General features: G+C 35.6%; 1 protein-coding gene across 10 annotated transcripts in view; it reads left to right on the forward strand.

Moving 5' to 3' along the window:
• The window catches only part of Smad2 (SMAD family member 2), a 92,213-nt gene that overhangs the window by 19,624 nt on the left and 54,903 nt on the right, over positions 1 to 17,686 (forward strand). For 7 of the 10 annotated variants that reach the window (XM_027949001.2, XM_071602783.1, XM_027949000.2 and 4 more), the window contains one exon: positions 8,786 to 9,071. In XM_027949001.2, the coding sequence (XP_027804802.1) occupies positions 8,836 to 9,071 (236 nt within the window). In that variant the 5' untranslated portion in view covers positions 8,786 to 8,835. Of the gene's footprint in view, positions 1 to 6,146; positions 6,334 to 8,785; positions 9,072 to 17,686 lie in introns of those variants that run through there. The other 3 variants (XM_027949003.2, XM_071602782.1, XM_071602781.1) reach the window with 3 other exon arrangements.

Raw genomic sequence — 17,686 nt, forward strand, 5'->3', positions numbered from 1 at the left:
AACCCCAGACCTGCATTGTGGTTTTAATTTGCATTTTCCTAGCTGGGCATGGTGGTGCATGCCTGTAATGGCAGCGGCTTAGGAGGTTGAGGCTGGAGGATTGTAAATTTGAGGCCAGCCTTAGCAATTTAGTGAGACCCTGAGCAACTAAATGAGACCTTGTCCCCCCCTCCGCCTCCCCCCCCCCCAAAAAAAAAAGACTGGGGATATAGCTTGGTGGTAGAGCACTTATGAGTTCAATCTCCAATACTATAAATAAATAAATAAAATTAAAAAATTTCCTTTTTCTGATGATGGCATGAGAGAGTGGTTAAGGCTTATGATTTTACATATTATTGAAAAGTTGTTGAAGAACAGACTGACTTATTTTCTTAATGGAGAATGGTTGAAAAAAAATATATAAAATGTCTGTTATTGGACTTCTGTTCTTATAATGTCCTTTTTTCTTATGTCACTTATACTTCTTATTACTAAGGCTTTATAGTAAGTCTTGAGAATATGGTGTATAGGTCTTCCAGTTTCCTTTTCCTTTTTCAAGATGGGTTTAGTTATTTATTCTAGATTGTTTTTTAACTTCTGTATTTTTTTCCTTAAAAAAAGAAAAACCTTTGTTGGGATTTTGATAAGGATTACATTAAATCCATATCTCAAATTGAGACAAATGGTCACATAAACCCAGTTGACATTTGATCCTGGATATTCTGAATTTTTCCCAGTCATTTTTTTTTTCCTCTTTGTACTTCAACTTAAATACCTTAATTTGTTCTATTATCACGTTCACTGCTCATTTCTTTCAGTAGTTAAACCTACTTAATGAAATCTTTAATTTCTTATACTATATTTTTCATTTCTAGCATTTCCCTGTGGACTTATATTAAAGCTTTACTGTCTGTGATGAAATTCTCTTTCGCTGTGCATGTTGTCTATCACTTTCTTTGAATCTTTTAGTGCTTTTATTATAGTTATCTTAAAGTCTGTGTCTGATAATTCCCACATCTGTGCCTTCTCTGATCTGAGTGTATTAATAATTTCATTTTTGACTATGTTTATTACTTCCTATGTTATAATTTTTCATTGAATGTTGAACATTTATATAAAAACAGCAGAGATTAAAGTAAATATTACCTCTAGAAAATAGCCCTGTGTTTCTCAGGTTAGTCTGATAGAACATGGGCTAAGTGGATAAGGTGTGTAGTTGAACTCGTTTTGGCCTTTGTTGCAACTTTAGTTAAATTTATTTTGAGAAGACTTTATTTTCTGCAAGGTTTGCTGTCTGTATGTGATTTTTAAAACCTTTTTTTTTGGTTTGGTTACTCAGTTTCTGAGCCACCAGCTTTCTGGACTATGGGAGAATTGCTTGTTTTGTATTCCAGCTGTCTGTTACTTGGTCTTTTTCAGGCAAGCTATCATGACTAGTGAGGTATTTTTCTATAAGTAATACCTTCCCAAGGGTTTGGCAGTTCAAAATCCAGGGTATCTGGGTGAGGTTTTTCTCCTTTCTGTACTGTCCTACCTCAACCTTTGGCAGTTGAATGTGAGGAGTTTATTGGATTGATTTCTCTCTTTCTTCTCCAGAGGGCAGATTCCTTACATTTTGGGGGGGGGACCTTAAGCTTTTAAAAGGAGCTCCTGCAGCTTTCTAGCCCTGTTCTTCAACCTTTGGCATACTTTGGCAAGCACTTAGTGACGGCCTGTGGGAGTGAAGGGGTGGATGAAGTTCGCTCTTTGAGATCTTGGAATTCTAATTTGTCAGTGTACATGTTGCCGCTAAAATTCATTACAGTGTAGACTGGTTGTTCCTTGCTCTCGTCTGTGGCAAGGTTATTCCTCTTTTTAGTCAGTTCACCAGGAAAGAGACCATTCATGGGCCTCTCTTCTGTCGAGGTGTCATAGAATTTAGTTCCATTCAGGTTACTTTGCCTCCTTAGCTGTTTGATGGTTCAAAGAAACCAAGATTTTGTAACATATCAGGCTGGTTTTGGTTGTTAGAATGAAAGTGACAATCTGTTGTAATTTTCTTTACATCCTGATCAGAGAAGTGAAACTCCACTCTTTGGAATATTTTAAAATATATACTCTGATAATATGTACCTGATACAATTTTTGTTTTTTCACTCTAGTCGTTTTCTATAGTATTTCTCAAGAGTTAGATTTTTAAATCTTAATTCTCCAGTATTGTCTTCAAGTAGTAAGTGGTTTTATCTTTAACTTCAAAATTGAACTCATGCACGTTAAATTATTTGAACTTGTAGATTCCTCATGTGGAATATTTACTATTGAAATAAAATTAAGGAATTTTTCTAGATAGGTTGCAGTAATTCTTTGTAGTTCAAGATTCTTAAAAAAACACCTAGAAAAGCCATGTAATTTACAAAAAGTAAGCATTTAAAGATAGAAAACTCGAAATAAAAATGATTAAAGTAAGTAAAATTCTGCATTCTTTTTTTATGGACACAGGATGAAGGGGGCCTTTGGGCTGGAACCTGGGGCTTAAGTAGTAAATTGAAATGTGACGGACCTTTAAAAAAAGGGAAAACCCCGCAATATAGTTGCTGAATTCAATAGTTCAACTGTGCAGAAAAGATGAATCAAATCTCAGAAAAGAAAATTGAGATTTCTTTTAGTCCTTTGACTTTGAGATAAAGATTCACTATGGGAGGGACCTTGAGAGCAATAGGTGAGAATTGGAAACCCTTGAGAAAGAGGTAAATACACCCTAATGATTTTCATCTTACCCACTACTTTCTTCCCCCTCAAAATCCCTGTCAAATTCTGAAACTGCTTAGACTAAGAGACTGAAAATCTAAACCAAAAGTCTTGTATCTAGGTGGTAAGAAGATAAGGACCTGCTATTCTTTGAGATGAAAGTTCTGCAGAACCTCACCCAATAACAGAAGCCAACCAGAGGTGGTGTTCATAACAATAATATAACCTAGCAGTATTCTATGATTCTAGCATTATAGAGGAAATAATAAAAATATATGCGTGAGATTGCAAAAAGTGAAGGATGAATAAAGAAATTAATCAAAAGTAACCACTAAAAGAAGAATGTGTAATGAGAGAATAGAGAGATTGAATGATATGACTAATTTTGATAAATTCAAAAGAAGACTAGAAAATGCATCATTAAACATACAATCAAATTAGAACTTAAATAAAATGCAAATAGGCTAAATATTCCAAGTAAATGGCAAAAATTACCAGACTTAACAAATAGCAACACACCAACTGTTGCTTTTTATGAGAGGCACATCCTTTAAGTACTCGGAAAGGTTAAGAGAAAGTAGTAGGAAAAGATAAACCATTGAAATGCTAACTGAAGGAAAGAAGTTGTAGTTATACAAATTAGGCAAGATCTAATACTATAAGCAGTAGTCATTAAAGAGAATCACATTTTATAATATTAGGGTGTTGATTTACCAGAGAGTTACCACAATCCTAAATCTGTATCCAATAACAGTTTGAACATCTATAAACCGAAATAATTTTTTTGACTGCATTAGAAGGAGAAACAGACAAGTACACAATGATGTATTTGTGAGAATTTTGAGTATATTTCTCAAAAGTTGATACAAGAAGCAGGTACATAGAAGATATATACATTGTGGTCGATAGACTTGATGTAATCGTAATGTAGAACACTAGAACAGTTAATGATGAATTAATACTCTTTACTCTTGTAGTGGACATTGTACCAGAATTTACCATATCATGGATCATAAACAAAGCCTCAACAAGTTTCATTGGATTTTAATAATTGTGTTCTTTGAAGAAAGTATATAATACTAGAAAAATATGTAGCCTTAAATTTATGCAGTAGAAAAGAAAACGCTTTCTTAAAGCTTATAGAAAAAGAATAGCACAACAAACTTAAAGACAGTAGAAGTAAGGGAATAATGAAGATAAGCAGAAATTAATGAATAGAAAATAATCCTACCATAAAAAACAACAAAGCTAAAAAAAGTATTATATTAGTGTAATTGATAATAAATTAGCAATACTGATTAAAAGGGAAGGAGAAGGGAAGAAATCGGGGGAGAGAATAAAATTTCCAAATATTAGGAATGAAAAAGGATACATGTGTATAGATCCTGTAGTCATTAATTAATGCAAGGAATTTATGAACAATTTTATATCAGTAATATGGGATAGGGAGAGTAAAGCAGGAGTATCGAGTAGTCAAGTCTTAGCCAATCAATAGTAAGAGACACTGTCCTTAAGGTTTGTTGAGTCCTTTGAAAGGTGGCTACTGTGAGTTGAGTTGTCTTATAGGTGGTAAGTACTGAGCAGATTTTAAATTTGTAGATAATTTAGCCGAAAACGGGGTTAGAGCTAGTGCATCATTTTGATCCTGTCTAATAGACTTATTGTCAGGTGCAACTGGCCTTGTTAACTTTGTAAGGACCTTAAGCTTTCATGGTGGTTATTTTTAGGTCTCTACATTATCTACATATAATGAGCAGTGCAAAATATCATCGTGATTAAGAACTTATTCCTCTGACATCATACTGTTTGATTCAAATCCTAGCATTGGTACTGAAGAGTTGTGTGATCCTGATATGTTAGCCAAATTGTCCCTTGAACTTCTGACACCTTTGTTTCTCTCTAATCACTTACAGCTTCTACCATCTGGTCGATAACTCCTTCATACATATTATTTTTTCCTGAGTGTAACTTTCCCTGAACACTCTCTCTGTGTTACCACTTAGCTGTTAGATCTTGAGATCTTTTGTTTCTACTTGCTTATTGGGCATAACTATCAGGAAGTTTCATTGGTACACCAAACTTAGTTTAACTAAAATTAAATTTAATGTTCTTCTAGCATTTGTATTTTGTTCAGTTGTATTTTCTTTTTTTAAAAAAATTTATTTCTTGGTTTTAGGTTGACACGATATCTATATTTATGTGGTGCTGAGGATCGAACCCAGCACCTCATGCATACTAGTTGGGCACTCTACCTCTGAGCCACAACCCGAGTCCCTCAGTTGTATTTTCATTTAACCTTTTGTTCAAGCAAGAATCTGCAGTTTTTAACTTTTTCTTCCACATTAGGTAAATTTTATTTTCCCAGTATCTGTTCTTTCCTTTTGTTTATTATCATTCTCTGAAGGTTGATCTCTTCTGCCCTTTCTCCCCCATCCTTGCTGGGCCAGTTTTTTGCCATAAAGGACTTCTCTTCCTTGCGTTCTTCCCAGCCTGTAGTACAAAAGTATAGGTAAAAAACACAGAGCAGGTTTGGGAACAAATAGGTAAATACAGGCATAATAAATGTGCAAAATAAAAATTGTTGAGTTTAAAAAGGAATGAATGAATGGCAAGCAGACTTAAAGGAAGCTCAGGTGTTTCATCAGTCATCTGGGAAATGTTTTCTGATGCCTGTGGCAAAAGTTAGGTAACCTTTTACCAGGTGTGGTTTTCATGTCTTTTGTTCCAGCAGCTTGGGAGTCTGAGGCAGGAGGACTATTTGGGCCCAGGAGGTTTGAGGCCAGTCTGGGAAATATTGAGACGCTGTTTCAGAAAAGAAACAAAAAGTTGAGTTGTTTCTTTGTGTACCTGTAATTGGCATTACAGTTTCTCTTAGGTTATCATGTGTACTTTAATCACGGTAATCTTCTTCACTGTTCTTGACCATCCCTTGCAGAGGGGTTATTATTATTCATTCCCTATGGTTTAGTACTTTGTGGGTTTCATTCTGGATTCTGACTCCAACCAATTGTAAAATAAAAGTTTTTGAAACAGGCAAATTTGGGGTTACAGATGATTCCAGGCTATGAATGATTAGGGAAGAAATTCTTAGTAGATGGGTACTATTTATACAGAGGTAAAATGACGGTATCTGGGATTTGCTTTGTTTAATAAAATTATGATAGAACCACATTTTAACCATTTTAATAAGAGGGAGAAGCAGTGCTGTTTGAAAAAGTAAATAATATTATGTGTAAAAATGATTTCCAACATAGTCTCTTTTTTAAAATAAATTTTTTAGTTATTGATGGGCCTTTATTTTATTTTTTCACATGTTGTTCTGAGAATTGAACCCAGTGCCTCACACATGCTAGGCAAGCACTCTACTACTGAGCCACAGCCCCCAGCATAGTCTTTTTAAAGACTTCTACATTATTTTAACTTTCATACATCTTTTTCAGGAATGACATACTCAGTTGAAAAAGTATAGTCTGTGAACCAAGAAAGATGAAGATGTGGTATTAAGAAATAGGAGCTTCGCCAGGTGGCGCATGCCTGTAATCCCAGAGGCTGGAGAGGCTTGAGGCAGGAGGATCGAGAATTCACAGCCATCCTCCGCAAAGCAAAAGTGAGGTGCTAAGCAACTCAGTAAGACCCTGTCTCTAAATAAAATACAAAATAGGGCTGGGGATGTGGCTCCATGGTCAAGTATCCCTGAGTTCAATCACTGCCTCCCCTACTCCCCCCCCCCCCCCCCCGGCCCCTCCTGCCCCCCCCCCCCCCCCAATAAAAGAAAATAAATAGAAGCTTCAAGACTATTGTGGTGGCCCATGTCTGTAATCCCAGTGGCTTGGGAGGCTGAGGCAGGAGGATCACAGTTCAAAGCCATCCTCAGCAACTTAGGCCCTAAGCAACTTAATAAGACCCTGTCTCAAAATAAAAAAAAATAATTAAAAAGGGCTGGGGAGTGGCTCATAGTTAAGTGCCCTTGTTTTCAATCCCAAAGAAAGAGGGGAGGGGGATTTCAGCCCTGAGAGAGGTGAAGGAAGGTCCTAGAACAACAGTAATACCACAGGTCAGAGGACTGTCAGTTCAGTTTGCAGTGGGAGAATATAGGACTCTAAGTGTGAGGGAGGGCTATGTGAATATAAGAAAGCTAGTCAATTTTTGATGCATTATGACTGGAAAATTTGAGGGACTGGAAGAGTGTGGGAAGAATTTGTGGTAGGTGTATAGAAAACAAAATGAGTTAATTATGGAGAAAAAAGTTATATGATGTCTTATCAAGTTACAATATTATATACATGATTATATAATTACATTTGTAAGATAATTGTTTTCATGGTAGGAGAAAGGAAAGTGGTATAAGGGAGCTAAGTTATTTTTTATAGGAAAATCACTAGATAATACCTAAACTTGATATTTTAAGACTGTTACTTAAGTGTAAATATCAAAAGTAGAGTGAAAGCTGAAAGATTTTAAAGAATTCATTTTGATGTAAAGAGAAACTATATTTGTGATGTCAGACTATATTTGACTTTAATCACTTTGTACATTGTTACTTAGATGAAAATGAAAATATATGTTATAAAAAGACTGAGGTACAGGTAGCAAGGATTTTCGCCCATCTTGTAGGCTTTTGTTCATGCTCTTGATTGTTTCTTTGCTATTATGAAGCTTTTTAGTTTGATACCATCCCTTTTATTGATTTTTGATTTTACTTGCACTTTAGGGGTCTTGTTAAGGAAGTCGGTTATATACAAGTAATAAATGTTGGTGAGGTTGTAGGGGGAAGGGTATACTCATACATTGTTGGTGGGACTGTAAATTAATGCAGTCACTCTGGAAAGCAGTATGATGGAGATGCCTCAAAAAACTAGGAAGGAAACCACCATTTGATCCAGTTATACCACTCCTCAGTGTCTATCCAAAGGAGTTAAAATCAGCATCCTACAGTGATGCAGCCACATCAATGTTCATAGCAGCACAGTTCACAGTAACTAAGTTATGGAACCAACCTAGTTGCCCATCAACAGATGAATGGATAAAAAAAAAATGTGGTATATATACACAATGGAATATTACACATAAAGAAGAATGACTTCATGACAAATGCCAGTTAATGGATGGATCTGGAGACTATCATGCTAAGTGAAAAAAGCCAATCCCCACAAATAAAAGGTTGAATGTTTTCTCTGATACGTGGATGCTAACCCACAATAAGGGGGTAGGGAGAGAATAGAAATTCAGTGAATCAGGCCAAGGGGAATGAAGGGAAGAGAAGGAAGTTGGAAATCTTCCCTCTGGAATGAATCTGACATAACTCATGAATGTACTATGGTGAATCTCACCATTGTGTATATCTACAAGACTGGGAATCTTAATTAGAATAAGATATATTCCACACTTGTGTAAATATATCAAAATATATTTTTTTATGAATGACAGTAGAATTTATTAAAATAGATTCTACTGTCATTCATAAAAAAATCCAGTTAGAAAAGACTGAGACTGAATTAAAGGTCCTATCAAGGGATTTTTTTTCTTCATAGACTACCTTTCTTCTTTTGATTTATTTCACATGCATTACATGATGAATTTTTTTTCTTATACTTTTAGGGGTTTCTTTATAATATTTATGAAAATTTAAAGCTTTGGGGAAAGTGGGGTTGTACATTTTTAATGTATGTTGTTAAGTAAAATAAAGGTCCATTGACAACTAAAAAAACAAAAACAGATTGAAATTCTAAAAGTGAAAAGGCTTGTTTTTGTTGAACATCTTTTAATAATTGACATTATTAAGAGTTATGAGTAAAGTAGTGATAATAATGATAAAATTGTTCAAAGCATTGATTGGTTTTACTTGCAAAATTACATTTGCCTGAGACTTGAGTCCTTGTAATATTGTCTTGTTTGTCACCACAATTCATTTAAATTAGTAAAGACAACATTTTCATGGACAGTTGAGAAAACTTAAGGAAATCTGTGTGGAAAGTAATAATCTGAATTTGTATCTCTTTGTAGTTTGCTAAAATACATTGTAATCATTTCTTGATTTTAAAGTTGATCTTGAAATTGTCCTTTCAATGTCTTTTTCTAGGATAGATTCACAAGACTATTTCCCTAGTGTGGAGCTCCTTGGGTAAGAGTATGTCGTCCATCTTGCCTTTCACTCCGCCAGTGGTGAAGAGACTGCTGGGATGGAAGAAATCTGCTGGTGGGTCTGGAGGAGCAGGAGGAGGAGAGCAGAATGGACAGGAAGAAAAGTGGTGTGAGAAAGCAGTGAAAAGTCTGGTGAAGAAGCTAAAGAAAACAGGACGATTAGATGAGCTTGAGAAAGCTATCACCACTCAAAATTGTAATACTAAATGTGTTACCATACCAAGGTAAGTGTTGTAGATCTGAAGTTTGATGGTCTCTTGTTGAAAATTGCTTTTGGGAACCTGAAGGAAAGTTATTGAATTTTCGTTCAAGTTACTGAATTTTTGTCAAGTCACCTCAATAGTGATTATTAAAATATGACTGTTTTTAACCTGTCATATTTTATTTTACTTGTGAAGTCTCTTTATTTTACAAATCATTTTCTTGAACAGTGAGGTTTAGTCATACAAGACTTAAGATATATGTAGTAAATTTTCATTGCCTAAATTTATCCTCATTTCTGTGGTTGGATATTTGAATAAAGATTCAAAGCTCTTTCTATTTCTAGCAAATGATAACTGATAGTTTTCTCCTCCCTTGGTCAAAACTTCAGTCAGTAAAGAGTTAGAGGAGGCTGCTGACTTTTAAAATGAATTTTATATAGTTTTTGCTTGAGTTGCAACATTCCTGCCAAGAAAGAACAGTATATGAGGCAGCTCCTTAAATGTTGTATGTAATAATGAGACTTCGTCTTGAAGTCTTTTATATTGGAAAAACCTATTACTTAAAAGGTTGAGGTTTTGAATGTAAATTTAATCATTTACAAATAAGTACCACTGTTAGAAGTTGTTTTTTTTTTTTTTTTTTAATTAAGTGGCAGGTATTTTAAAAATGTTTCAATACTTTATATAGTTTTTTTGTGTGTGTCAAAAATATAAAATTTTCTAAAATGATTGTTTTCAGTGTCGTGTGTGAGCATATAGTGTGTGAAACTGTTCTACTTGACTTGCTTCCAGTGAGCTTTGAGAAATATACTCCTGATGCTTGTAGATAATAAATCCCAGTAACACCAGCCTGTCTGCTTGCAGATGCTCATGGTAGACTATTTTCCTGCCTTGTTTGGTTGACTAACTGTCCATTGCTGCTGCTTTACTTGTTTCATGTATATCTTATATAAGTCATTGGTCTTGGTTTATTCTTCTGTTTTACAAATGCTTATGGATAGTCTGCTGAATGCAAGGCACTGTTTCCAGTCACTGGGGATACAGTAATGAACAAAACACATCCCTTCCCTCCTAGGGGACAGATACACACACTAAACAAATGAACAAATTAATATAATTTGACATGGTAATGAGGGCAAAGAAGACAGTATGTGCAATGTGATACGATAGAGAATGCCTAAGGGATGGTAAAGCTGCCTTGGCTGGATGGTGGTGCATAAGCTGAGCTCTGAGGAGCAGCCGCTCCTTGAGGAAGTCTTCTAGGCAGAGGAAAGAGCCTGAGTAAAGACCCTCTGGTGGGAAATAGCTTTTTGTATTAAAGATTTTAAAAGGAAGTGGAGTGTAAAATTTGGAAAGAGTTTGATCATATAGGGAGTTCAGATGTTGGTCTAAATAGAGAAGGCAACTAAAAATTTCTTAATAGATTTTAACCTTTTTTTAAAGAATTTCAGCAGTTCCTTTTTAACCAAAATCACTGATCCCTGGAGATAAATGCTGGGGGTGGGATGTGTGTAGTGAGGTGGATGGAAGCAGGCAATTAGGATGATGGTGGAGGCTGGACTGGCATGGCTGTACTACCACTAAATGAATGGATTTGGCAGGTAATTTGGAAGCCGAGCTGACAGGACTTGATGGTGAATTGCCTAAGAATGAATCTGGTTGTATTTGCTGAGTGTTCATTGCGTAGGTGATGGTCATTCACCATTCACATATTAAATGCCCACTGCATGGCTGATATGATTTTCCTCACCAAACTCAAATTTGCTCTTGAATTGCTTGCCTTCTAGTAAGGGAAATAAACTTTAAAAAAGAAATCTTCTGAGTTTTGGTAGGTGTCATAAAAGAAAAATGCTCAGGGAGTTATGTACAGAGGAGGCTTGGGAAGCTGCCTTCTGGGAGAATATTGTGCCTGAGTTGAATCTGGATGGTGTAGAGGCAGAATTAGTCAGGAGAAGCCTGTTGGCTCAAGTGCATCACTGTGTAATTGTGGAAGTAGGGGGAGTTGGTGAAAGTTTCTCAGCAAACAGGTGTCCTTAGAATGTCAGTGAGGAGCAGCAGATGGCAGAGATGACTCTAAAAGATAGTTAGGAATCCCAGCAGCCTGTGCTAGGAAGTTTACACTCAACCTGAATGGGATTGGTGAGGGTGGAGTCATTGGAATCTTAGGTCGAGAAAGCCCAGAAGTCAGATTAATTTAATACAGCATCAGACTGTAGTGAAAAAATGGATTCTGAGACAGTCACAAGGGGAAGTGATAGGAGCCCAGTAAGTGGATTGTCACTGCATCAAAAGGAGATGGAGTGTGGTTTTGCACATCTTCATCCAAGGCTTGTATTGCCATTGCGTGATGAGTTTCACAGAGGAGCTGGAGGGTAGAGCTTTTTTCAAGGAGATACAGCAGGTAGTGAGTGGCCTGACGGTTACAAGTGACTATAGGTATATATATGCTATGGAAATCACTCTAGTTTCATTAAGTTTTCTTATTTTCTGTTCTTTTTATAGCTCTGGGGATTTCTTTTCATATTTTTTAAAAATAGTTTTTAGTTGTAGATGGACCCAGTAGCTTTCTTTATTTTTATGTGGTGCTGAGGATTGAACCCAGTGCCTCACATGTGCAAGGGAAGTGCTCTACCACTGAGCTTCAGCCCCAAGCCCATCTATTCATATTTTTATAGCTTCTTTATCATTAGACATTTTTTTCCCTCTAGCCTTTTATCTGATAAATGAAAGTGAAGTGATGGCTGTTCATTAACAAAAGGTTTTTTTTTTTTTTTTTTAAATTTAGAAGCTTGTTTATCTCCTTTGATGTGTGTTGGTGTTTTTTAAAATGTAGATGTTAGAGTTAATTGTAGTCTGTCTGTCAAAAACTGTTAGCTTGCCCTAAGGTGTAGTCATTCACGTCTATAATTCCAGCTTCTTGGGATGCCAAGGCAAGAGAATCACAAGTTCAAAGCCAGCCTAGGCAACTTAGACCTTGTGTCAAAATAAATAGGCTGAGGATGGAACTCAGTGGTAGAGCACTTGCCTGGCATGTGGGAGGCCTTGCATTCTGGTGATTGAACTGCTTTTCCTCCTTTCCACCCCGTTAATTTCTGTGTCTTACAACTTTTTAATGGAACAGTTATTATTTATTCCTTAACCACTAAAGAATATTCTTAAACATCATACATTTTAGATGACATTCAGGCAACTCTTATATATGTAGAATATAAAAAAGATGGGTAGTGGGAGGGGGAAAAAATTTTTTTTTTTTAATGGGTAAGTCCAAACCTTAGTTTAAACAAAACTATTTAAAATGGATTACAAAAATGGATTTGGTGAAGCTCATTTACTTAAAATTACAAGGTGATAATAAAATTCATTAAAATTGTATAAATCTAAAAATACATTCAGTTGATGAAGAACATAAGAAATCAATTAATGGATTTAAAAAATAACAAGTGTTTTCAGCTAAAATACTTGTTTTGTTGTCTTTTAGTGGTTTCCTCCCTTGTGCCCTCTGCCCCACTAATATTAGGGTGGGATTAAAGTTAGAGCCCAAAGATCTTGCTATTAACTTTAAGCTCCTCCCATTCCCCTCACCTAATTACTCTGCTGCCTCTGGAGGTTTGGAAGCTGTAGTTAGATATATATCACTACTGCTTCCTTCCTGCCATTGTGTTTGGTGACACAAAGCATTTCAGTGGTAGAACTTAGCCTGTGTAAGGTGCAATGGGCTCAATAACATAAGGTTTCATGAAGCTTTTCCATTTCAGTATTTTTAAGACTGAGGAAAAGGGAAACAACTTAGTTATAAAATCAGAATGGTAATTGATATTTAGTAAAGAATCAGACATAAGAAAAAAATGGCTTTCAAAGCATATTAGTTACAATAATGTAAAATCGAAACTTGTTAGGGATGGAGTTGTATAAAAATTTAAAGCATGTTACTCTGGGGCCTATATACAGTTTTATAATTACTGTACATTATAGAAACATAGAATTTATCATTTTCATAAACTATTACAGGGGCTTTCCTAAGGTGATGCTTTGAGCATGTAGTCACACTTTTTATCTTTTATCTTAAGGAATCAGACATATTGGTCAACGATTTCTGATATTCTTTCAGTATTGTATACAATAGCAAATTATTACCAAACAAACTCTTCACCCAATCCTGACCCTTAGTTTTCTTAACTAATAATAAGGAAAATTTAGCCCATTTCATTTTATACCACGGTTAAACAAGAATAGTAAAAGAAAAATTTCTACCAATCTCACTTGTATAAATAGATGCAAAAGTTATAACTGTCAGAAGCTGTGATTTAGTGGTTTATGAAAAAACCAAAAACATAACTAGGTGAAGTTTATTGCCAGCTTTCAAAGTTGATTCAACTGCAAGAAATCTATTAATATAAGGTGCTGTATTCATATTTTAGAACATAATGATCTTGAATCTAGAAGGTTTTAATTCATTATTCATATTAAAAATCAGAAATAGGAATTTTCTTAGTTTGATAAAGATACATCTAAAAATATTACTCTTAATCATGGAACTTGAGTGAGAAATATGCCAAATTGTTAATAGTGGTTATTTATGGATGACCTCAAAAAGTGATAACCTCAAAAAGTGATAACCTGTAGTTTTCCCCTAATATTTATATGTAAAAGCATGTCTTGTTTTAATTCCAGCACAATTAAATTTTTATATAGAATTAGGGGCATTTTGATTTTTGTCAACTTAAGATAAAGCTTATTACTTTTTGTATTCTTTGAAGTCAGTTTTTCTGTTAAAGGACAATTCTGTTTCCATTTTCTTAGTGTCATTTTAAAAAATACGTTTGAGTATTTTTGCCTTCAAAAATTATTTACTTAAAAACATAAACATAAAATAGTGTGTGTACATGATGGGAAAATCAGCCACAGAAGATATAGTAGGAAAATAAGTATTGTTCTTATCCCTGTTCTCTTGTCACCCAGTTTTTTCTTCTCAGTCATAGCTAGCTTGTAGTATTACTGATGTCTCATGTGCCCTTCCAGGATGATTTTTTTAAAAATATTTTTTAGTTGCTAATAGATCTTTATGTTTTTAATACATGGTGCTGAGAATCAAACCCAGTGCTCACACAAACTAGGAACGTGCGCTACCACTGAGCCACAGCCCCAGCCCCCAGGATGATTCTTTTTAATGCTGTCGTTGACATTTGGATGTTGTTTTGTGTCTCCTAAACTTCAAAACTGCATGATTATAGTAAGTTTATGCAGATAGTCAACTTTTTTATTTCTGACTTTATATTTTTATCCTTTTACTTAGCAAGATAAAAAGAAATAGTTACAGAGAATTTTTTTGAACTTAGACTATGATATTCTTCAGATTCTCTTAAGCTAGTTTTCATTTTGAAAAGAGGTTCATTCTGTCTCCCTGTCTTTCATGCATAGATGTGGGGTGTGAGTGTGTGTGTGTGTGGGGGGGGGGGGGTGGGGAGAGAGAGAGAGAGAGAGAGAGAGAGAATGAATATACATATATGGAGAGTTATGATGGAGGAAGCTTGGAATCTGAAATTTGAAAATCTGCTTTGAGTCAGCTTCCTCAGTACTGATGAGTAGATCCTAGGGATGTGACTGAATTACTTACCATTTCCTCATATGTACAAGGCAGTGTTATATGAGTACTTGCACAGTACTACTTTTAGGTCCATTGAAATAATGCAAATCACATTTATAGCTATAAAGCAGTGTCACCATGAATAGACTATTTGAAATATTCATAGATAATTCATGTCTTCATTTTCCTTTCATTTTTCCCAAGAGAATGCATGTTAACTTGTAGGCATTAAATTGTATTGTCTACCTTGCTGTAGAACAAGTTTCTGCCAAGCAACATTGTGTTATGCATAATTGGGTTTATTCAGATATAGAACATTTACTTACAAAGTCAGCAATGAAACTTCATAAATGCAGATCAGAACTTTGAGGTTTGAGTAATGGGTACCTTTTATTACCTTGGCATCCAATTTGTCATGTTCTGTATGCTTTGTAAGTGGTGAGAACACATCTGATTAGGTCAGGAGTCCTTTGAAAGGCACTTTGAGACCCTTGACCTTTATGTGGTATCTACATTTATAGTTATTAGGCTCTTTGAGGTGGGTCCTGCTCCAGGAGCCTGGTATTCAAACCTATTTTGTGTATATGTTACATTCTTACAAGGAACATTTTTCTCACTCACCTTGTTGGTAAAAATACCTACCTGCCTAGGATCTTTGTTTCTTTATAAAATTACTGATTTATACCCAAATTATACAATCTCTCTAATTTTAATTTTGAACACCTGATGCAAAATGTTACATCTTTACTTTTCTTGTTCCATTAATTTAATGCCCTGGCTTTGGGGAAGATAACTCAACCTACGTAAAATAAGAGTCACAACCAGTTTTTGTTTTCTCAGTATCTTCAGTCTGTTTCCATCTTTGACTGGGACCATTACAACTTGCCCACACCATTCCTATGTGACTGTATTCTGGACAACATTTAACCATGCTGTTACTCCTTCCCATCTCATAATGAAGTATTTCCAGGCCCTTGTGGTCTGACATGAGCCACTGACAACACCAGTAATTGTACCAGCATTCACAGCCCCTGAAGTAGTACGTATGGTGGACTGTAGAGAGGTGACGTAGTAGTAAAATATTAATTTAGGATATCCTACAGTCTTTAAATTTCCTCGTGTTCTTGGCTTAAAATTAAAATGTCTCTTTTGCTCTGTTCTATGAATTCCTTTTTTCCCCCCCTCTTTACATATGGGTATTTTCTGTTGACCTACCTTTAAGTTTATGGTTCATATATTTGTTGACCTGTCTTTGAATGTATTGATTCTTTGTACTTTATCCAGTCTGCTGTCAAATCCACTTAGTAAGTCCTTAAATTCAGATTTTTTTTTTCAATTTTAGTTTGTTTCTCTGATACAGATTCTAGATCTCTCTTAATTCTCTGTCCATTTTGTCTACTTTCCTGAATTTTCTTTAGTATGTTTGTGGTAATTACTGTTTAGTCTGTGTGTCAACTCTAATAATCTGGATTATTTTTGGTCTACTTCTATTATTATTGGTTCCTTCTTTTGATTATCAGTTATATTTTCCTTCCTCTTCATATGTCGTTTGAGTGAATGCTGTATATTGCATACAGTATATAAAGCTCACATATAAAGGAATGATAAATGCTGCGAATGATGGTTTTGCAAGAGTCTTTGGTCACCTTAATCTAATCAGGGATTGAATTGGGGTGAGGCTGGGTTACCATTTTAATTTGACTGAGTCTAACACTGGCTTATGCCTCTTCTGCAAACAGTGCTCTTATTGGATTTTGGTTGAAAACCTGGCAGATTAACACCTAATCTCTCAAACACTGGGGAAATATACTATTACCCTTTTCATAGTTTGAGTTTGACTCTATAGCCTTACCTTTGAAATCTGATAAACATCTTGAAGAGGGAGAGACTCATGTGATTGTCAGTGGTTCTATTGTGTTCTTTTCCTCAGTGGGTTTTTTCCTTCCAGACCTCTTGTGATTCTTAGCCTGAACCTAAAATCTGCAAACGACCACAGGGGAGGAAATGGTAGGCGGTTGTTCGTTCATCCAGAAACTCTTCTTCTTTTTTTTTTTTTTTAAAAGAGAGAGGGAGAGAGAGAGAGAGAAAGAATTTTAATATTTATTTTTTAGTTATCGGCGGACACAACATCTTTGTATGTGGTGCTGAGGATCGAACCCGGGCCGTATGCATGCCAGGCAAGTGCGCTACCGCTTGATCCACATCCTAGCCCAAGAAACTCTTCTTTCATTTCAGTTATAGTTCATCTGAACTAAACTTGGATTGTTTACTGTTATCTTCATACAGTTTTCTTCTTCTTTTCCATCTGTGTTGGCCTGTTGTGACCTGCTGTGTCTTACCTGGAAATAGAACTGTAACACAATATTAAAATGGGAAGTCCTCTTGGTATTTACTCAGAGACCCCAAATCCGAGAACAGTTGGTTACTTGTAACCTACTTTTAAAAGGAATGGTGAGCCAGGTGCGGTGGTGCACGCCTGTAATCCTAGTGGCTTGGGAGGCAGAGACAGGAGCATCAAGGGTTCAAAGCCAGCTTCAGCAAAAAAGCAAGGTGCTAAGCAACTCAGTGAGATGAGACCCTGTCTCTAAATAAAATACAAAATAGGGCTGAGGATATGGCTCAGTGGTTGAGTGCCCCTGAGTTCAATCCCTGCCCCCTGCCCCCCTAAAAAAGGAATGGTGATTCCTCAGAACTTGGAGAAAGGATTTTCTGAGATAAGCATTGCTGCATTTAAATCCATCATATTTAGACTGTATAAATAAAATATGAAATCAAGATATGAGGAGAACCCTATAGTGAGAACTTCCTTGAAGAGAGTAGTGTATATTCATGCCATTTCCCTTTTCCTTCATCCAAGTGGAAGGTCTTTGGGAAAACGTCTCAGGTTTGACATGTATTTTATGAGGTTTGAGAGATTTTACATAGACGAACTGAATTCTGTCTTAAAAAGCAAAAGACCACCTGGAGCCCAGTATCAGTAGAGTGAAAAAAAAGGCATAATGGGGAAGGTTTGCCTTATCAGAGTTTATGGATCAAAGATGAATTATCCCAT

The sequence above is a fragment of the Marmota flaviventris genome, chromosome 16 (assembly GCF_047511675.1).
Source record: "Marmota flaviventris isolate mMarFla1 chromosome 16, mMarFla1.hap1, whole genome shotgun sequence".
Taxonomy (NCBI): Eukaryota; Metazoa; Chordata; class Mammalia; order Rodentia; family Sciuridae; genus Marmota; species Marmota flaviventris.